The sequence below is a fragment of the Nerophis lumbriciformis genome, linkage group LG10, assembly GCF_033978685.3.
Source record: "Nerophis lumbriciformis linkage group LG10, RoL_Nlum_v2.1, whole genome shotgun sequence".
Taxonomy (NCBI): domain Eukaryota; kingdom Metazoa; phylum Chordata; class Actinopteri; order Syngnathiformes; family Syngnathidae; genus Nerophis; species Nerophis lumbriciformis.
The window spans coordinates 4,740,001-4,762,500 of NC_084557.2; the positions used below are offsets into that span (position 1 = coordinate 4,740,001).

General features: G+C 41.0%; 1 protein-coding gene across 1 annotated transcript in view; it reads right to left on the minus strand.

Moving 5' to 3' along the window:
* The window catches only part of tmtc3 (transmembrane O-mannosyltransferase targeting cadherins 3), a 65,124-nt gene that overhangs the window by 664 nt on the left and 41,960 nt on the right, over positions 1–22,500 (minus strand). The window contains exons 7-14 of the mRNA XM_061969346.2: positions 21,761–22,013; positions 16,570–16,718; positions 16,376–16,496; positions 16,205–16,316; positions 10,673–10,776; positions 10,399–10,568; positions 6,653–6,879; positions 1–142 (exon numbers count right to left, since the gene is read on the minus strand). The exon at positions 1–142 is cut by the window's left edge and continues 664 nt beyond it. Of these exons, the coding sequence (XP_061825330.2) occupies positions 1–142; positions 6,653–6,879; positions 10,399–10,568; positions 10,673–10,776; positions 16,205–16,316; positions 16,376–16,496; positions 16,570–16,718; positions 21,761–22,013 (1,278 nt within the window). The remainder of the gene's footprint in view (positions 143–6,652; positions 6,880–10,398; positions 10,569–10,672; positions 10,777–16,204; positions 16,317–16,375; positions 16,497–16,569; positions 16,719–21,760; positions 22,014–22,500) is intronic.

Consider the following 22,500-nt stretch of genomic DNA (forward strand, 5'->3'; position numbering starts at 1 on the left):
AGCATCCAGCGCTCTGCCACAGAGTCCTCCTTGGAGTCCATGGCCAACATGCCCAGGTTGAAGTAGCCATTGGCGTCCTCAGGCTCCTCCTCCACGTAGGTCAGGAACCGACGCTTGGCCTCCGCCCAGAACTTGGGCTCGCCTAAACAGGAAGTACCAACACATGAGGTCATGCTCGCCTAAACAGGAAGTACTAACACATGAGGTCATGTTCACCTAAACAGGAAGTACCAACACATGAGGTCACGTTCGCCTAAACAGGAAGTACCAACACATGAGGTCATGTTCACCTAAACAGGAAGTACCAACACATGAGGTCATGTTCGCCTAAACAGGAAGTACCAACACATGAGGTCATGTTCACCTAAACAGGAAGTAACAACACATGACGTCATGTTCGCCTAAACAGGAAGTACCAACACATGAGGTCATGTTCGCCTAAACAGGAAGTACCAACACATGAGGTCATGCTCGCCTAAACAGGAAGTACCAACACATGAGGTCATGTTCGCCTAAACAGGAAGTACCAACACATGAGGTCATGTTCACCTAAACAGGAAGTACCAACACATGAGGTCATGTTCATCTAAACAGGAAGTACCAACACATGAGGTCATGTTCGCCTAAACAGGAAGTACCAACACATGAGGTCATGCTCGCCTAAACAGGAAGTACCAACACATGGTCATGTTCGCCTAAACAGGAAGTACCAACAGATGAGGTCATGTTCGCCTAAACAGGAAGTACCAACACATGAGGTCATGTTCGCCTAAACAGGAAGTACCAACACATGAGGTCATGTTCGCCTAAACAGGAAGTACCAACACATGAGGTCATGTTCGCCTAAACAGGAAGTACCAACAGATGATGAATAATAACAACAATAATGTTGTTGTTGTTTATGAAGTGCTTGTAACAATCAGTGTGTTGCTGTTACATCTCTCACGAGCACCTGGGCGACCTCTTGCTGAACTTAATTTGTCATCTGGCTTGTCGTGTGCTGACAATGGGCCACTTAGCGCATTCTGGAACACTTGCACTGACGAGCAAAGTGTCCTTGTGAGGACAGGGTGTAGTCGCACGCACACACACACACACACACACACACACACACGGTATGTATTCAGGTATATACGCTGGGAGTGACAGAATGAGCAGCAGGTGTGATTGACGAGTCAGTAATGAAAAAAAAAAAAAAAAGAGTCACACAGGAAACGAGCAAGTATTTGTCTTAATGACTCAGCTCTTTGTTGCTGATATTTGCATAAGAGCACATAAAATTCCTGGTCATATTTGTTTGCGCCTGCTTTAGCTCGCTGCCGAGGAAAAATGTGCCGAGGTTGCAGCACAGTTTACAAAAGAGCGTTGCTTAAATGCTTTATATTGTTAATGGAGCGAGGCGAGAGCATTGCCCCGACACGCAGCGTTCATCCTGCTCCCGCCTAACAAACATGCATACTTGCCAACTTTTGAAATCAGAAAAACCTAGTAGCCAGGGTCCAGGGGCCGCAGGTCCAGGACAAAGTCCTGGTGGGGGGTTCAGGGGCCCCCGACGCAAAATGATTATTAGCATTCAGACAGGTTAAAATGTTGCTAAAACCATCACTTTTCTATCAGTCACAGTGACTTTTCAAAACAAAAATATTACAGCAAAAATCATATGGGTTGATTGACATGTTTATTCTGTAAGCTAACTTCAATAGTTTGGAATTATTTTGACAGTTAATGCCAGTTATCCTGTCAACCTTTCACAAGACTTCAATTTGTTCATTGAAAGTATAAACACTTTTTACAGTAAACAAATGGTAAAACAGTACTAAACAATTCCATTAAAAAAAAAAAATTGGTGTCATTATTAACTTTCTGTCCAAGCTTGTATAATCTACTGCCTTGTTCAATTGTAAAAAATATTCTGTGCCTAAAATTCACATTTCTATCACAATTATCATACTGTAAACATGGTAAGCTAACTTCATTAAAATTAATAGTCCCGTCAATAGCATGGAATTACAATTCAAATGTCGTTTTTTTTGTAAGCCTTTCAAAAGAATTCAAAATATGAAAAATGAATGAAAATTAATTGAAGCCATCAGACACTTGAAAAGTGGCACATCACATCTCTAATGTAATCATTTTAACTTTTCAACAGAAATAGCACTGCAAAAATATTAAGGACATACTTCTGTATTTTGGTAGTTATGCTGTCAACATTTAACAAGATTTCTTCAACTTGGACTTGAAAGCATAAATAGTATAAACACTTTTAACAGTATAACAGTACTAAACATTTCCAATAGATAACATTGGTGTCATTACCTTTTTGTGGCTAAAATACGAAAAACGTTGAAAGTTTTCCACTTGTATCGCTAGCAACGGCATTAGACTTGTGTTTTTTTGTCCCAACGTGGTCTTTTACATCGCTAATTCCTCCGTGTCCGATCGAAAAATCTTGTCTGCACAAGGTGCAATTCGCGTAGTTTTCACCCTTTTTGGAACGGATAATTATTCCCGGATAGGCTTTTGAATATTCTTCACGGAATGACTGCAGTTTTCTTTTCCGTTTAAGACTCTTATGCGATTTTTCTCCGGCTGATTCCATGATCGTTCGTTCGTTTGGAAACAATGGCAACTGGTGCCTCGTGCTTGGCAGCGGTGCTATAAATAGCCTCGCGGAATGGCTCGATAGGAAGTTACGGGAAGCAGGTCGAATGTCATTGTTGTTACGCGATTTCGTGAATAAAACTTTAAAAAAGTTTTGTTTTTTTAATTAATGAAAAACCGTATTTTTTATCACTGCAACCGTAACCCGGAATAGGTTGATGAAAACCGTACTAATTACGGGAAAACCGGAGTAGTTGGCAGGTATGCATACTTGCCAACTTTTGAAATCAGAAAAACCTAGTAGCCAGGGTCCAGGGGCCGCAGGCCCCGGTAGGTCCAGGACAAAGTCCTGGTGGGGGGTTCAGGTTCGGCCCCCCGACGCAAAATGATTATTAGCATTCAGACAGGTTAAAATGTTGCTAAAACCATCACTTTTCTATCAGTCACAGTGACTTTTCAAAACAAAAATATTACAGCAAAAATCATATGGGTTGATTGACATGTTTATTCTGTAAGCTAACTTCAATAGTTTGGAATTATTTTGACAGTTAATGCCAGTTATCCTGTCAACCTTTCACAAGACTTCAATTTGTTCATTGAAAGTATAAACACTTTTTACAGTAAACAAATGGTAAAACAGTACTAAACAATTCCATTAAAAAAAAAAAATTGGTGTCATTATTAACTTTCTGTCCAAGCTTGTATAATCTACTGCCTTGTTCGATTGTAAAAAATATTCTGTGCCTAAAATTCACATTTCTATCACAATTATCATACTGTAAACATGGTAAGCTAACTTCATTAAAATTAATAGTCCTGTCAATAGCATGGAATTACAATTCAAATGTAGTTTTTTTGTAAGCCTTTCAAAAGAATTCAAAATATGAAAAATTCATGAAAATTAATTTAAGCCATCAGACACTTGAAAAGTGGCACATCACATCTCTAATGTAATCATTTGAACTTTTCAACAGAAATAGCACTGCAAAAATATTAAGGACATACTTCTGTATTTTGGTAGTTATGCTGTCAACATTTAACAAGATTTCTTCAACTTGGACTTGAAAGCATAAATAGTATAAACACTTTTAACAGTATAACAGTACTAAACAATTCCAATAGATAACATTGGTGTCATTACCTTTTTGTGGCTAAAATCCGAAAAACGTTGAAAGTTTTCCACTTGTATCGCTAGCAACGGCATTAGACTTGTGTTTTTTTGTCCCAACGTGGTCTTTTACATCGCTAATTCCTCCGTGTCCGATCGAAAAATCTTGTCTGCACAAGGTGCAATTCGCGTAGTTTTCACTCTTTTTGGAACGGATAATTATTCCCGGATAGGCTTTTGAATATTCTTCACGGAATGACTGCAGTTTTCTTTTCCGTTTAAGACTCTTATGCGATTTTTCTCCGGCTGATTCCATGATCGTTCGTTCGTTTGGAAACAATGGCAACTGGTGCCTCGTGCTTGGCAGCGGTGCTATAAATAGCCTCGCGGAATGGCTCGATAGGAAGTTACGGGAAGCAGGTCGAATGTCATTGTTGTTACGCGATTTCGTGAATAAAACTTTAAAAAAAAAAAAATTTTTTAATTAATGAAAAACCGTATTTTTTATCACTGCAACCGTAACCCGGAATAGGTTGATGAAAACCGTACTAATTACTTGCCAACTTTTGAAATCAGAAAAACCTAGTAGCCAGGGTCCAGGGGCCGCAGGCCCCGGTAGGTCCAGGACAAAGTCCTGGTGGGGGTTCAGGCTTCGCCCCCCGACGCAAAATGATTATTAGCATTCAGACAGGTTAAAATGTTGCTAAAACCATCACTTTTCTATCAGTCACAGTGACTTTTCAAAACAAAAATATTACAGCAAAAATCATATGGGTTGATTGACATGTTTATTCTGTAAGCTAACTTCAATAGTTTGAAATTATTTTGACAGTTAATGCCAGTTATCCTGTCAACCTTTCACAAGACTTCAATTTGTTAATTGAAAGTATAAACAGTATAAACACTTTTTACAGTAAACAAATGGTAAAACAGTACTAAACAATTCCATTAAAAAAAAAAATTGGTGTCATTATTAACTTTCTGTCCAAGCTTGTATAATCTACTGCCTTGTTCAATTGTATAAAATATTCTGTGCCTAAAATTCACATTTCTATCACAATTATCATACTGTAAACATGGTAAGCTAACTTCATTAAAATTAATAGTCCCGTCAATAGCATGGAATTACAATTCAAATGTAGTTTTTTTGTAAGCCTTTCAAAAGAATTCAAAATATGAAAAATTAATGAAAATTAATTTAAGCCATCAGACACTTGAAAAGTGGCACATCACATCTCTAATGTAATCATTTGAACTTTTCAACAGAAATAGCACTGCAAAAATATTAAGGACATACTTCTGTATTTTGGTAGTTATGCTGTCAACATTTAACAAGATTTCTTCAACTTGGACTTGAAAGCATAAATAGTATAAACACTTTTAACAGTATAACAGTACTAAACAATTCCAATAGATAACATTGGTGTCATTACCTTTTTGTTTGCTCAATTATTGCCTCCGTAAATAAAACTTCGGCATTTATCACATCCAAAGAATCTGTTTGGGCGACGAAAAACGTTGAAAGTTTTCCACTTGTATCGCTAGCAACGGCATTAGAATTGTGTTTTTTTGTCCCAACGTGGTCTTTTACATCGCTAATTCCTAATTCCGATCGAAAAATCTTGTCTGCACAAGGTGCAATTTGCGTAGTTTTCACCCTTTTTGGAACGGATAATTATTCCCGGATAGGCTTTTGAATATTCTTCACGGAATGACTGCAGTTTTCTTTTCCGTTTAAGACTCTTATGCGATTTTTCTCCGGCTGATTCCATGATCGTTCGCTCGTTTGGAAACAATGGCCTCGTGCTTGGCAGCGGCAGGGCCGGCCCGTGGCATAGGCCGTATAGGCAAATGCTAAGGGCGCCGTCCATCAGGGGGCGCCATGCCAGTGCCACAAATGTTGGAGAAAAAAAAAAAAAGTTGTTACTATTATTTCTAAATACAAAAAATAATCTCACGTTAATTAAAATGCAAAGTAAAGCCTATTTAATAGAAATATTATTTGTTACAACATTACGCCCCCCCTCCTCCCCCCGCACGGTGCGCCCCCTCCCTTCCCGTATCATGACTCTTTTTGGACGTCACCACATCAAAAAATCAACACAAGATGTCAAAACGGCCAAAACTGTCAGGTGCCCAGGGAAGAAAAAAGAGAAAAGAAGAGGAGAAACGAGAAAAGACAGAGGTAGCAGGTAGGTAACGTTAGCCTACATGAAATTATTTGTCTGTTACAGAATGTGATAGTAACCTGGCTTTTTAGCATTAAGCTAATGTTACATGACTCGGCAATTGCTAATCAATAAATAGCTAGTTCTGTTTTAACGTCGGGTTAATATTGTGGAGGGGGCTAAATTGTTATGGAAAATAATAATGTAACGTTAGGTAATTACAGTACTCCCACCTTACATTCCTCAGGGACATTTGTATTAGATCTTTTAAGCAGGTGTTTTTTGTTTACATTATTGCCTTCTGGTTAGCTAATGTTTGCCCTGCAGGTAATAGTCACTTTTCCACCCCTTTATATATTAGGTATAGTTGTAAGTAAAAAAAAAAAGGTCAAAGACAAAGCTATTCGGGTTCTTGTGAGTATATACCCTTCACTGCCGATGTGGGGGGGGGGGGCGCCACCTAAAATCTTGCCTAGGGCGCCAGATTGATTAGGGCCGGGCCTGGGCAGCGGTGCTATAAATAGTCTCGCGCATGGCATTCGGCATGGCTCGATAGGAAGTTACGGGAAGCAGTGTCGATTGTCATTGTTGTTACGCAATTTCGTGAATAAAACTTAAAAAAAAAAAAAAAAAATTTTAATTAATGAAAAAACGTATTTTTTATCACTGCAACCGTAACCCGGAATAGGTTGATGACAACCGTACTAATTACGGGAAAACCGGAGTAGTTGGCAGGTATGAAACATGTGATGTTTAGCGCCTCCTATTGGCTCACCTGACTCCTGCATGAGGAGGGCGGAGTTGAAGAGTGCCAGCTTGTGTCGGGGGCTGAGCCGCAGGGCGTGCTGGAAGTTCTTCAGGGCCTCCGAGGGCTCCTTCATCTCGATGTTGACGATGGCCAGGTTGTACCACAGGTCGGCGTTGGTGCCGTCCAGGTCCAGGGCGCGCAGGTAGGCGTCCCTCGCCTCCGTGAGCTTGTTCATCTTCAGGAGCAGCTCCCCCCTGATGGGTCACACGGACTTCAACTTTTACAACTTGCTCATGCGGTCTTGTCTTTGCTGAATCAGATGCAAATGTTATTTTCTACTTTTTGATTGGACACTGGGTCAGTACAAGAAAGACCCCATCTTCTCCGCTCCGTAAAAGTGTCCATCTCTTTTTTTTTTTCTTCTGTTGTGGCATATGCAGCAGGTGCCTGCTCGTTTTTCGTATGTGGGTAACAACATTTAACTATGTATACAGGTAAAAGCCAGTAAATTAGAATATTTTGAAAAACTTGATTTATTTCAGTAATTGCATTCAAAAGGTGTAACTTGTACATTATATTTATTCATTGCACACAGACTGATGCATTCAAATGTTTATTTCTTTTAATTTTGATGATTTGAAGTGGCAACAAATGAAAATCCAAAATTCCGTGTGTCACAAAATTAGAATATTACTTAAGGCTAATACAAAAAAGGGATTTTTAGAAATGTTGGCCAACTGAAAAGTATGAAAATGAAAAATATGAGCATGTACAATACTCAATACTTGGTTGGAGGTCCTTTTGCCTCAATTACTGCGTTAATGCGGCGTGGCATGGAGTCGATGAGTTTCTGGCACTGCTCAGGTGTTATGAGAGCCCAGGTTGCTCTGATAGTGGCCTTCAACTCTTCTGCGTTTTTGGGTCTGGCATTCTGCATCTTCCTTTTCACAATACCCCACAGATTTTCTATGGGGCTAAGGTCAGGGGAGTTGGCGGGCCAATTTAGAACAGAAATACCATGGTCCGTAAACCAGGCACGGGTAGATTTTGCGCTGTGTGCAGGCGCCAAGTCCTGTTGGAACTTGAAATCTCCATCTCCATAGAGCAGGTCAGCAGCAGGAAGCATGAAGTGCTCTAAAACTTGCTGGTAGACGGCTGCGTTGACCCTGGATCTCAGGAAACAGAGTGGACCGACACCAGCAGATGACATGGCACCCCAAACCATCACTGATGGTGGAAACTTTACACTAGACTTCAGGCAACGTGGATCCTGTGCCTCTCCTGTCTTCCTCCAGACTCTGGGACCTCGATTTCCAAAGGAAATGCAAAATTTGCATGGTTGGGTGATGGTTTGGGGTGCCATGTCATCTGCTGGTGTCGGTCCACTCTGTTTCCTGAGATCCAGGGTCAACGCAGCCGTCTACCAGCAAGTTTTAGAGCACTTCATGCTTCCTGCTGCTGACCTGCTCTATGGAGATGGAGATTTCAAGTTCCAACAGGACTTGGCACCTGCACACAGCGCAAAATCTACCCGTGCCTGGTTTACGGACCATGGTATTTCTGTTCTAAATTGGCCCGCCAACTCCCCTGACCTTAGCCCCATAGAAAATCTGTGGGGTATTGTGAAAAGGAAGATGCAGAATGCCAGACCCAAAAACGCAGAAGAGTTGAAGGCCACTATCAGAGCAACCTGGGCTCTCATAACACCTGAGCAGTGCCAGAAACTCATCGACTCCATGCCACGCCGCATTAACGCAGTAATTGAGGCAAAAGGAGCTCCAACCAAGTATTGAGTATTGTACATGCTCATATTTTTCATTTTCATACTTTTCAGTTGGCCAACATTTCTAAAAATCCCTTTTTTGTATTAGCCTTAAGTAATATTCTAATTTTGTGACACACGGAATTTTGGATTTTCATTTGTTGCCACTTCAAATCATCAAAATTAAATGAAATAAACATTTGAATGCATCAGTCTGTGTGCAATGAATAAATATAATGTACAAGTTACACCTTTTGAATGCAATTACTGAAATAAATCAAGTTTTTCAAAATATTCTAATTTACTGGCTTTTACCTGTATATATTTCCGAATTGGTTTAACTGCCACCCGCCTGAATCTATTTAAAATCTAATTTTTTTTTATTTCAACCGCCCGACCCGACCCGACCCGACCCGACCCGCGGATAAAATCTAATTTTTTTAAATTTCATCCGCCCGATCCGCGGATAATCCGCGGTTGTGCCCGCAAACCGCGCATCTCTAGTGACCTCTAAACCGAGGTATGTACCGAACCGAAATTTTTGTGTACCGTTACACCCCTAAATAATATTATTTAATATTTTACGGTAATGTGTTAATAATTTCACACATAAGTCGCTCCAAAGTATAAATCGCACCCCCGGCCAAACTATGAAAAAAAACTGCGATTTATACGGTATTTTCCGCACTATTAGCCGCACCTAAAAACCACAAATTTACTCAAAAGCTGACAGTGCGGCTTATAACCCGGTGCGCTTTATATATGGATTAATATTAAGATTCATTTTCATAAAGTTTCGGTCTCGCAACTACGGTAAACAGCCGCCATCTTTTTTCCCCGTAGAAGAGGAAGTGCTTCTTCTTCTACGCAAGCAACCGCCAAGGTAAGCACCCGCCCCCATAGAACAGGAAGCGCTTCTTCTTCTACAGTAAGCAACCACCCGCCCGCGTAGAAGAGGAAAAAGCGCGCGGATATTACGTTTCATTTCCTTTGTGTGTTTACATCTGTAAAGACCACAAAATGGCTCCTACTAAGCGACAGGTTTCCGGTTCATGAAAAGACGCAATCTCTCCATCCGCACACGGACTACTATTTCACAGCAACTGCCTAAAGACTTTCAAGAAAAGCTGGCTACTTTCCGTGCATATTGTAAAAACAAGATAGCTGAAAAAAAGATCCGGCCAGAGAACATTATCAACATGGACGAGGTTCCACTGACTTTTGATATTCCTGTGAACCGCACTGTGGATACAACGGGAGCACGTACGGTGAATATTCGCACCACAGGGAATGAGAAGTCATCCTTCACTGTGGTTCTAGCTTGCCATGCTAATGGCCAGAAACTTCCACCCATGGTGATATTCAAAAGGAAGACCTTGCCAAAAGAGACCTTTCCAGCCGGCGTCATCATAAAAGCTAACTCGAAGGGATGGATGAAGAAAAGATGAGCGAGTGGTTAAGGTATGTTTAAGTTTACGCGAAGAGGCCGGGTGGCTTTTTTCACGCAGCTCCGTCCATGTTGATATACGACTCCATGCGCGCCCACATCACGCTGGTTTTTAATATATTATTAAAGTTTGACTGACCTATCTGACTGTTTTTTTTGACATTCCTTTAGCGCAGTTAGATGCGGCTTATAACACGGGGCGGCTTATAGGTGGACAAAGTTTTGAAATATGCCGTTCATTGAAGGCGCGGCTTATAACCCAGGGCGCCTTATGGTGCGGAAAATACGGTAATCCGAAAAATTATTTGATATTTGCTATTTATTGCTCAGTTTTTGGTTTTGTCATTGTGTCTTTACTTTGTAGCTGTATGTAGAAACGGCGCTGCTGAAGTGGCAGCTGGTTGCGTCAGCACTTTTAATGTCCTTGGTGTTGGTTCATGTTTGCCTCTGGTTTTCATGTTCCCTTACTTCCGTATTTGCACTGCACTTCCCATGCCGGGTCTAATCTATCTTGTGGAACAGAAGCCACACATGCAACAACGGCCAATGAAAGCGTGCGCTTGCCTGCTGATGTACGCCTGCTTGAAGTCGGGCCTCATGCTGATGGCTTGGCGGTACAGTTGGTCGGCCTCTTCCAGCCGGGACTGGTTGGCGCGGATCAGGTTGGCCAAGTTGATGTACACGTTGAGGTGGTTGGGGGCCACGCGTGTGGCGTACTTCTTGCCAGGAATGACCTGCCGGGTGTCGAGAGACAAGACCCGTAGGGTGATCCAGCTGGCACTTGATCCAACAGGCACAGGCGTGTCTATCTTTTAGGCTGCGTGACTCACTGGCTTACCTGCGGCATGAGGGACTTGGCAACCAAGTAGGCATCTTCTGCCTCTCTGGACTTGTTCAGGTTCTTGTAGGTTCTCCCGACGTTCATGTGCGCACCGATATCATCTGGCCAGAGATCAGACAGAAGATAAAAGGATAAGTCGTGAGACCTGATGAATCCACAAGAAAGTATTTTGTTACACACAACACTCATCTAAGCTTCTTTTTTGACACGTCATTCAGGAAATATTTGTTTCTATGTTCAGCCAAAAGAAAGTGGATCAACAAAATCATTAAAAAGAATGACAAACATTTTGTTTATGCCTCTTTTACTGCTCAGGTTATTCTACATCCATTTATTCTTGTTAATGTCATACTTTTAGACATAATAATCATGGATTTTGTTACTTGGCGCCATCTTAGAAGTATGCTAGCCAGAGACATGTTATAAGTAGACGCAGCATTGGCTGCTGTGACGCGAGAAATTGGGTCGCCATCTTGAAGTGGTGATGAGGAGCCGGCGAGCAGCCTAAACTCAGAATCAGAATCAGAATCAGCTTTATTGTCATTACGCAAGGTAACGAGATTGAGGCCATTCCATACAGTGCGATGTGTGCATGCTAGAAAAACAATGTGCAAATATATAGAAATATAAAAAATGTAGAAGTGCAATGAATATGGTGTGAAATGAATATATACATGAAAAAACAAAACAAAAACAGGGTGGTTGGTGGAATGGGTTATTGCACCGAAGAGAAGGCAGTTATGAGGGACAATGGGGCAGTCCGTTCAGGATGGTTATGGCCCTGGGGAAGAAGCTGTTCTTTAGCCTGTTTGTTTTGGTTTTAATGCACCTGTAGCGCTTCCCAGAGGGCAGCAGGTGGAACAGGTCAGAGCCAGGGTGGGTGCTGTCCTTGATGATGGCACTGGCTCTGTTGAGGCAGCGGGAGGTGTAGATGTCCGTCAGAGAGGGGAGAGGGCGGCCGATGATCTTCTGAGCCGTCTTGACCACTCTTTGCAGCCTCTCCCTGTCTGCTGCAGTGCAGCTGCCGTACCATACCGTAATACAGTAGGTCAGCAGGCTCTCGTTGGACGAGCGGTAGAAGGTCAGCAGCAGGTCAGGCTTCCGGTTGTACTTCCCGAGGACTCTAAGGAAGTGTAGCCGCTGCTGAGCCTTCTTGATGATTGATGTGGTGTTGACTGTCCAGGAGAAGTCATTAGAGATGTGGACTCCAAGGTACCTGAAGGTGTGGACCCTCTCTACACGCTCGCCGTTGATGTAGAGGGGGGCAGGGTCGGTGCTGCTCCTCCTGAAGTCGACGATGATCTCTCTGGTCTTGCTGGTGTTGAGAGCGAGGTTGTTCTCCGAAGACCAGGCCGTCAGCTTCAGGACCTCCTCTCTGTAGGCAGCCTCGTCACCCCTAGAGATGAGCCCGACCACTGTGGTATCGTCGGCAAACTTGACGGTAAGGTTGTCACTGTGGGCCGGACTGCAGTCATGGGTGTAAAGGCAGTAGAGGAGGGGGCTCAGCACACAGCCCTGTGGGGAGCCGATGCTCAGCGTGCGGGAGGATGAGAGGTGCGGGCCAAGTCTCACATTCTGGGGTCGGTCCGTTAGGAAGTCCCTTATCCAGGCGTTTGTGAGAGGGGGGAGGCCAAGAGTGTCCAGTTTATTGCAGAGTCTGTCCGGGATTATTGTATTGAAGGCAGAGCTATAGTCCACAGAGAGCATCCGGACGTAGCTCTGCTGCTGCTCCAGGTGGTTCAGAGCAGAGTGGAGAGCAACAGCGATGGCGTCCTCTGTGGACCTGTTCGCCCGGTATGCGAACTGGTGGGGGTCGAAGTCTGGAGGGATATGGTCCTTGGTGTGCTGGAGAACAAGTCGCTCGAAGCACTTCATGATTACCGGAGTGAGGGCCACTGGTCGGTAATCATTCAGGCTGGTGATGGGAGACTTCTTCGGCACCGGGATTATTGTAGATGACTTCAGGCAGGATGGGATGACTGCCTGAGCCAGGGAGAGGTTGAAGATCCTGGTGAGGGGGGGAGCGAGCTGGTGGGCGCACGTCCTGAGCACCTTTCCAGGTACTCCGTCTGGTCCGGTAGCCTTCCTGGGGTTCACAGCCAGGAGCACTCGTCTGACACTGTGCTCCTGTACAGTGAGTGGAGTGGCGCCAGAGCCCGGTGGGGGCGGGGGCAGGGCTGGAGCAGATGAGTGTCGCTGGGGGGTTTCGAAACGGGCAAAGAAACAGTTAAGCTCCTCTGCCAGTGTCGCACTCTGATCCGCAGTTGTCATATTGCAGCCTCTGAAGTTCGTGATGTCATGAAACTGACAGTTGACCGGTAAAAAACAAAGATGGTGTTCAGCGTTTTCCTGCTCAAATGAGCGGACTGTTGAAAATAGGAATCAGGGGATTACTTTTCACAAGTAAGATTTAACATTAACGTACTATTGGTTGTATTTTGTGAAAAGAATATTACCACAGAGTTGAGAAGGAGCAAATATCTTCAATAGTACTGAAATCATTATGACCATAATAGAATTGCTTGTCAATGAAATTAATTACATTTAAAAATGTCATACTTGAATAACATAAAGTTGAAATAAATGATGAACTTCAAAATAAAATGATGAGCGTTGGGTTTCTAACCTTAAAATAAAAGAATGCGAGTATTGGGTTTCTAACTTCAAAATAAAAGAATGAGAGAATTGGGTTTCAAACTTCAAAATAAAATGATGAGAGCGTTGGGTTTCTAACTATAAAATAAAATGACAAGAGCGTTGGGTTTCTTACTTCAAAATAAGATGAGAGCGTCGGGTTTCTAACTTCAAAATAAAAGAATGAGAGCGTGGGTTTTCTAACTTCAAAATAAAATGACGAGAGCGTTGGGTTTCTAACTTCAAAATAAAAGAATGAGAGCATTGGGTTTCTAACTTCAAAATAAAATGATGAGAGCATTGGGTTTCTAACTTCAAAACAAAATGATGAGGGCGTTGGGTTTCTAACCTTAAAATAAAATAATGCGAGCATTGGGTTTCTAACTTCAAAATAAAAGAATGAGAGCGTTGGGTTTTTAACTTCAAAATAAGACAATGAGAGCATTGGGTTTCTAACCTTAAAATAAAAGAATGACAGTATTGGGTTTCTAACTTCAAAATAAAAGAATGAGAGCATTGGGTTTCAAACTTCAAAATAAAATGATGAGAGCGTTGGGTTTCTAACCTTAAAATAAAAGAATGCGAGCATTGGGTTTTTAACTTCAAAATAAAATGATGAGAGCGTTGGGTTTCTAACCTTAAAATAAAAGAATGCGAGCATTGGGTTTTTAACTTCAAAATAAAAGAATGAGAGCATTAAGTTTCAAACTTCAAAATAAATGATGAGAGCGTTGGGTTTCTAACTTCAAAATAAAAGAATGAGAGCGTGGGGTTTCTAACTTCAAAATAAAATGACACGAGCATTAGGTTTCAAACTTCAAAATAAAATGACGAGAGCATTGGGTTTTTAACTTCAAAATAAGACGATGAGAGCATTGGGTTTCTAACCTTAAAATAAAAGAATGACAGCATTGGGTTTCTAACTTCAAAATAAAAGAATGAGAGCGTTGGGTTTCTAACTATAAAATAAAATGACAAGAGCGTTGGGTTTCTAACTATAAAATGAAATGACGAGAGCGTTGGGTTTCTAACTCCAAAATAAGATGATGAGAGTGTTGGGTTTCTAACTTCAAAATAAAAGAATGAGAGCATTGGGTTTGTAACTTCAAAATAAAATGAGAGCATTGGGTTTCAAACTTCAAAATAAAAGAATGAGAGCATTGGGTTTCAAACTTCAAAATAAAATGATGAGAGCGTTGGGTTTCTAACCTTAAAATAAAAGAATGCGAGTATTGGGTTTCTAACTTCAAAATAAAAGAATGAGAGCATTGGGTTTCAAACTTCAAAATAAAATGATGAGAGCATTGGGTTTCTAACTATAAAATAAAATGACAAGAGCGTTGGGTTTCTTACTTCAAAATAAGATGAGAGCGTTGGGTTTCTAACTTCAAAATAAAAGAATGAGAGCATGGGTTTTCTAACTTCAAAATAAAATGACGAGAGCGTTGGGTTTCTAACTTCAAAATAAAAGAATGAGAGCATAGGGTTTCTAACTTCAAAATAAAATGATGAGAGCATTGGGTTTCTAACTTCAAAACAAAATGATGAGGGCGTTGGGTTTCTAACCTTAAAATAAAAGAATGAGAGCATTGAGTTTCTAACTTCAAAATAAAAGAATGAGAGCATTGGGTTTCAAACTTCAAAATAAAATGATGAGAGCGTTGGGTTTCTAACCTTAAAATAAAAGAATGCGAGCATTGGGTTTTTAACTTCAAAATAAAAGAATGAGAGCATTGGGTTTCAAACTTCAAAATAAAATGATGAGAGCGTTGGGTTTCTAACCTTAAAATAAAAGAATGCGAGTATTGGGTTTCTAACTTCAAAATAAAAGAATGAGAGCATTGGGTTTCAAACTTCAAAATAAAATGATGCGAGCATTGGGTTTCAAACTTCAAAATAAAATGAGAAGAGCGTTGGGTTTCTTACTTCAAAATAAGATGAGAGCGTTGGGTTTCTAACTTCAAAATAAAAGAATGAGAGCGTGGGTTTTCTAACTTCAAAATAAAATGACGAGAGCGTTGGGTTTCTAACTTCAAAATAAAAGAATGAGAGCATTGGGTTTCTAACTTCAAAATAAAATGATGAGAGCATTGGGTTTCTAACTTCAAAACAAAATGATGAGGGCGTTGGGTTTTTAACCTTAAAATAAAAGAATGAGAGCATTGGGTTTCTAACTTCAAAATAAAAGAATGAGAGCATTGGGTTTCAAACTTCAAAATAAAATGATGAGAGCATTGGGTTTCTAACCTTAAATAAAAGAATGCGAGCATTGGGTTTTTAACTTCAAAATAAAAGAATGAGAGCATTAGGTTTCTAACTCAAAATAAGATGATGAGAGTGTTGAGTTTCTAACTTGAAAATAAAAGAATGAGAGCGTGGGGTTTCTAACTTCAAAATAAAATGACGAGAGCCTTGGGTTTCAAACGTCAAAATAAAATGACAAGAGCGTTGGGTTTCTAACTTCAAAATAAGACGATGAGAGCGTTGGGTTTCTAACCTTAAAACAAAAGAATGCGAGCATTGGGTTTTTAACTTCAAAATAAAAGAATGAGAGCATTGGGTTTTCAAACTTCAAAATAAAATGATGAGAGCGTTGGGTTTCCTAACTATAAAATAAAATGACAAGAGCGTTGGGTTTCTAACTTCAAAATAAAACGATGAGAGCGTTCGGTTTCTAACTTCAAAATAAAAGAATGAGAGCGTGGGGTTTCTAACTTCAAAATAAAATGACGGGAGCATTGGGTTTCAAACTTCAAAATAAAATGACGAGAGCGTTGGGTTTCTAACTTCAAAATAAGATGATGAGAGCATTGGGTTTCAAACTTCAAAATAAAATGACGAGAGCGTTGGGTTTCTAACTTCAAAATAAAAGACTGAGAGCGTGGGGTTTCTGACCTGGCTGCACAAAGGTGGCCTGCAGAAAATAGCGCAGTGCTGTGGCGTAATTGTTTTGGTTCTCCAGCGCATGGCCGACATTATTCCACAGCTTGGCGTTGTTCTTGTTGACCTGCGGAACGACACTCGGACTTCAGGACTTGCCACGTCGTAGTCCTACTGGCACGGTACCTTCAGAGCCGACGTGAACAAAGTGTATTCCGACTCCCAGTCCCAATTCCTGTTGAAAGTCTTGACCGCGTGCGTGGTGAGCAGGAGTCCAATCATCAAGCAGGAAATCTTCTTCAGGAACCTTTCAAAAGAAAACGACAATTCAACATGTGTTGATTCTCCCACTGATGAGGCCTGCGATGAATGTGGTTCACCCGGTGTGTGAGGCCATCTTGAACCCGTGAGCAACCAGCACACAGAAGCCCATGCTGGGAACGTAAAGAACTCTCTCTGCCACCACGAATCCCACGGGGAAGAAGAGGTTGGACGCGGGGATGAAGGGAAGGACCATCAGAGACAAGGCCTGGAAGGCAAAGCCCAGGGTTTAGTTAGTACCTTTCCTCTTGTAATTGAACTACTGTGTCAAACGATTCCATCAGTACAGATTAGCAACATTATTTAGAACAGGGGTGCTCACACTTTTTCTGCAGGCGAGCTACTTTTCAATTGATCAAGTCGTGGGGATCTACCTCATTCATATATATAATTTATATTTACTTATTTATGAAATATATGTTTTTGTTAACAAGTTAAAGGTGTTTAAAGATAATGCAAGCATGTTTAACACATATAGTTAATATTGTTAATAAGTTAAAGGTGTTTAAAGATAATACAAGCATGTTTAACACATATAGTTAATATTGTTAATAAGTTAAAGGTGTTTAAAGATAATACAAGCATGTTTAACACATATAGTTAATATTGTTAACAAGTTAAAGGTGTTTAAAGATAATACAAGCATGTTTAACACATATAGTTAATATTGTTAAAAAATTAAAGGTGTTTAAAGATAATACAAGCATGTTTAACACATATAGTTAATATTGTTAACAAGTTAAAGGTGTTTAAAGATAATACAAGCATGTTTAACACATATAGTTAATATTGTTAATAAGTTAAAGGTGTTTAAAGATAATACAAGCATGTTTAACACATAGTTAATATTGTTAATAAGTTAAAGGTGTTTAAAGATAATACAAGCATGTTTAACACATATAGTTAATATTGTTAACAAGTTAAAGGTGTTTAATGATAATACAAGCATGTTTAACACATATAGTTAATATTGTTAACAAGTTAAAGGTGTTTAAAGATAATACAAGCATGTTTAACACATATAGTTAATATTGTTAACAAGTTAAAGGTGTTTAAAGATAATACAAGCATGTTTAACACATATAGTTAATATTGTTAATAAGTTAAAGGTGTTTAAAGATAATACAAGCATGTTTAACACAGTTAATATTGTTAATAAGTTAAAGGTGTTTAAAGATAATACAAGCATGTTTAACACATATAGATTCATTTCTTTCATGAAGACAAGAATATAAGTTGGTGTATTACCTGATTCTGATGACTTGCATTGATTGGAATCAGACAGTGGTGCTGATAATGTCCGCATTTTCGAATGGAGGAGAAAAAAAGTCCTCCTTTCTGTCCAATACCACATGAAAGTGGTTGGTTTTTGGCATCTTATTTGTCCAGCTTCCGTACTCCTTTGTATACACTTTACAAGAAATACATTGTCGGCAAACTCCGTAGCTTGCTAGCTTGTGCACGCCAGCTTTCTGAGACTCTTATTTTGTTAGCGCAACTGTGCAACTGTGCAGTCGGTCTTTGGAGTTTTGACGACAGGTACGGCGCCAGAGTCTGTTGAAATAAAGTGTTTCTCGCCTTCCAGTCGGTAATTTTAATGAGCTGGCAGCAGCCAGCGTCATCTCAGAAGACCCTCGGGTGCCGTGAATGTCAATCAAGTGACGAAAGTGACGTCATAGTGAAGATTTATGATCGCTCATTTTTAGGACTATTTTTTTAATGCCTGGCTGGTGATCGACTGACACACCCTCCGAGATCGACCGGTAGCTCGCGATCGACGTAATGAGCACCCCTGATTTAGAACATAGACAATTCATTTATGACGTTTAAAAAAGGATTGTATTACACTTCGGAACTTTATTTGAACTACTGCTAAATAGGGTTGGGCGATACGGACCCAAACATATTAGAGATGGACGAAGGAGGTTATGGAAATTACAAATATATATTAAAGATAGATGAAATTCAGTGTTTAATACATACAAACTTCGTTTCCATATGAGTTGGGAAATTGTGTTAGATGTAAATATAAAATTCTGTCTCTGTTTAATTCTTTGCCTCTTGTCTTGTTTAATAGATGTCATCAGTGTTTAAACCTGAGCATTTCATGGATGCTGCTTTTTTACCCGATGATGGCACCCACCTGTTCCCAATTAGCCTGTTCACCTGTGGGATGTTCCAAATAAGTGTTTGATGAGCATTCCTCAACTTTCTCAAGTCATTTTTGCCACTTGTGCCAGCTTTTTTGAAACATGTTGCAGGCATCAAATTCCAAATGAGCTAATAAAGTTTTCCAGTTCGAACGTTAAGCATCTTGTCTTTGCAGTCTATTCAATTGAATATAAGTGGAAAAGGATTTGCAAATCATTGTATTCTCTTTTTATTTACCATTTACTAGGGATGTCCCGATCCGATATTTGGATCGGATCGGCCGCCGATATTTGCCAAAAATTGCGTATCGGCAAGGCATGGGAAAATGCCGATCCAGATCCAGTTTAAAAAAAAAAACTCCGGTCCGTGTTTTCCAACGCACAGATTCAAATAATACATTCCACTTTTCTGCTGCTCCCTATTTCCGTTCCGCATTTTCCAGCACACCTTCAACACATCCACAGGTCTGCGAATTCTCACGCAGTTGCTTTTAGCTGCTGGCATTGCACTACAGGCTCTTCCCACTCCTTCTTCTGTCTCCTTCTCACAGACAGCAAGCGCAACTTCTTACACACGTCACATACTGTCACGTCATACGTCACATACGTATACGTCCTCTCCCAGCAGAGAGGTAGCAGCATGGCTAACGTTAGCTGCGATGCTAGCGCAGCCGCTAAGGTGCGCGCCTGCTCAAACGTCCTCTGCGCACGGCAAATCTATGCCACGCACAAAATCAAATGAAAAAATAAGCGCATAACAATTTTCGACACACGGACACGACAGAGAAAACAGTTTTCGTCATCATTGTTCAAATATTGTAACGTCTGTCGAGACGCTTATCTCCGTTCGGTGCCACACGCCCACACCATCAAAATGCCGAGGCAAAAATGTCCACATCAACACCGTATGAAAAAATTTGTGATTTTTTTTAGTTGTGATTTCCTTCTCTGCATGAAAGTTTAAAAGTAGCATATATTAATGCAGTATGAAGAAGAATGTTTTAATGTAGACATGCAAGCCTTGAAAGAACATTTTGAAAATCAAGACTACATTTCCTGCAAATGGGTGCATTTCTACCCTATATTTTAACTTTAGATTTATTCTCATATCAAACTCTTTTGGCTGTCTTTTTGACACTTACATCCGGCGCCCCCCTCCACACCCTGGATTATAAATAATGTAAATAATTCAATGTGATTATCTTGTGTGATGACTGTATTATGATGATAGTATATATCTGATAGTATATATCTGTATCATGACTAAACAAGTTGAAAAACTTATTCGGGTGTTACCATTTAATGGTCAATTGTACGGAATATGTACTTCACTGTGCAACCTACTAATAAAAGTCTCAATCAATCAATCAAAACACATAGAATCATCATACTGCTGTGATTATATGCATCAAGTGTTCATTCAAGGCTAAGGCAAAATATCGAGATATATATCGGGTATCGCAATATGGCCTTAAAATATCGCAATATTAAAAAAAGGCCATATCGCCCAGCCCTAGTTTCAATGATGCCATTTCTGTTTGTCATGTATAATTTTGTCTATTTTGTGTTTATCCTTGAATAAAGAGGTCAGTTTCTTGTTACCAACCATTGTGTATTACCGTATTTTCCGCACTATTAGCCGCACCTAAAAACCACAAATTTACTCAAAAGCTGACAGTGCGGCTTATAACCCGGTGCGCTTTATATATGGATTAATATTAAGATTCATTTTCATAAAGTTTCGGTCTCGCAACTACGGTAAACAGCCGCCATCTTTTTTCCCCGTAGAAGAGGAAGTGCTTCTTCTTCTACGCAAGCAACCGCCAAGGTAAGCACCCGCCCCCATAGAAGAGGAAGCGCTTCTTCTTCTACTGTAAGCAACCACCCGCCCCCGTAGAAGAAGAAGAAGCGCGCGGATATTACGTTTCATTTCCTTTGTGTGTTTACATCTGTAAAGACCACAAAATGGCTCCTACTAAGCGACAGGTTTCCGGTTCATGAAAAGACGCAATCTCTCCATCCGCACACGGACTACTATTTCACAGCAACTGCCTAAAGACTTTCAAGAAAAGCTGGCTACTTTCCGTGCATATTGTAAAAACAAGATAGCTGAAAAAAAGATCCGGCCAGAGAACATTATCAACATGGACGAGGTTCCACTGACTTTTGATATTCCTGTGAACCGCACTGTGGATACAACGGGAGCACGTACGGTGAATATTCGCACCACAGGGAATGAGAAGTCATCCTTCACTGTGGTTCTAGCTTGCCATGCTAATGGCCAGAAACTTCCACCCATGGTGATATTCAAAAGGAAGACCTTGCCAAAAGAGACCTTTCCAGCCGGCGTCATCATAAAAGCTAACTCGAAGGGATGGATGGATGAAGAAAAGATGAGCGAGTGGTTAAGGTAAGTTTACGCGAAGAGGCCGGGTGGCTTTTTTCACGCAGCTCCGTCCATGTTGATATACGACTCCATGCGCGCCCACATCACGCTGGTTTTTAATATATTATTAAAGTTTGACTGACCTATCTGACTGTTTTTTTGACATTCCTTTAGCGCAGTTAGATGCGGCTTATAACACGGGGCGGCTTATAGGTTGACAAAGTTTTGAAATATGCCGTTCATTGAAGGCGCGGCTTATAACCCAGGGCGGCTTATGGTGCGGAAAATACGGTATTCAAACTCCCCTAATTCAGCTGGCTAGTTGTTATCAAGAGTACTAAAACCCTTTTCAACATGATTCTGACAACTAAGTAGGCTAAATAACTTTAATACATGCTCGGATAGGCCAGTATCGGTCAGTATCGGTATCGGTCAGTATCGGTATCGGAAGTGCAAAAACAACATCGGTACCGGATCGGAAGTGCAAAAACCTGGATCGGGACATCCCTACCATTTATTTATTTCATTACGTTTAAGGGCGGGACATAGTATGTAGAAGACGTTGGAAAGTTGGCGCCCTCTAGGCATCTGTGTAAATATTGCAAACATCCCCTTTAATGAATCCCTCATTTATTGAACCGCTCGGACAGTTGGATTGGTTCCAAAGTGAGCAGATATTGTGGTGTCATCTCCGAGCAATGGTCAACAACTCACCATGACCACGGTCTTGGCAGAGCTGTGCTGGCACGTGACGCTGCTGTACGCCAGCAGGCCCACCAGCACGTAGAAGACCACGGTTGCCAAGTTGCGCCGGTCCAGGGCGGACTCCACCAACGGGATGGTGCCCATGGTCCAGTCGCAGCACAACTCGGAGGGGTTGAGCAGGAGCCATGCGTTGACAGGAAGTAGGTAGTTGAAGGTCAGCTGTCTGGTGGGGGTGGGGCTCACGGCTGCCGGGTTGTCAAATCTGCAACACAGGCGCGGGGAATACTTCAAATGTTATGTTTGCAAACACGATCAAAACCTCTAGAGTCCAACACAATCGCCTCCAAAGTGTTGTAGAAATAGAAATAAAAGCTTTGAATTCTACCATCAGCACAGGAAGTCACCTTTTACATATGTAATGTCTGCAATTCGGACATCCACAGTGTTGTGCCACAGTGCCGCCCCACAGGCTTGTTTTGCCTGGAATGTTGGACAAATTGCAAAAAAACCACTGTGGAGTTTTCAGCTGGTGAGTGCAGCAAGATGAAAGTGAGAAGGTCTTGAAGACAAAGAGCAGAGTGTTGTGAGACAGTAGTTGTAGATTCCTAATGAAGCCTTTAGCTTGACGCTCCTCTACTTTCTCCCTCGCTCCGCTTTCTTCGGCAACAACAAACAAACTCCAGACGCTCCTCTTCGTTTAGTATCGTTTACTTGTCACTTAATTATTCAAAAACGTAAAACAATGGGAA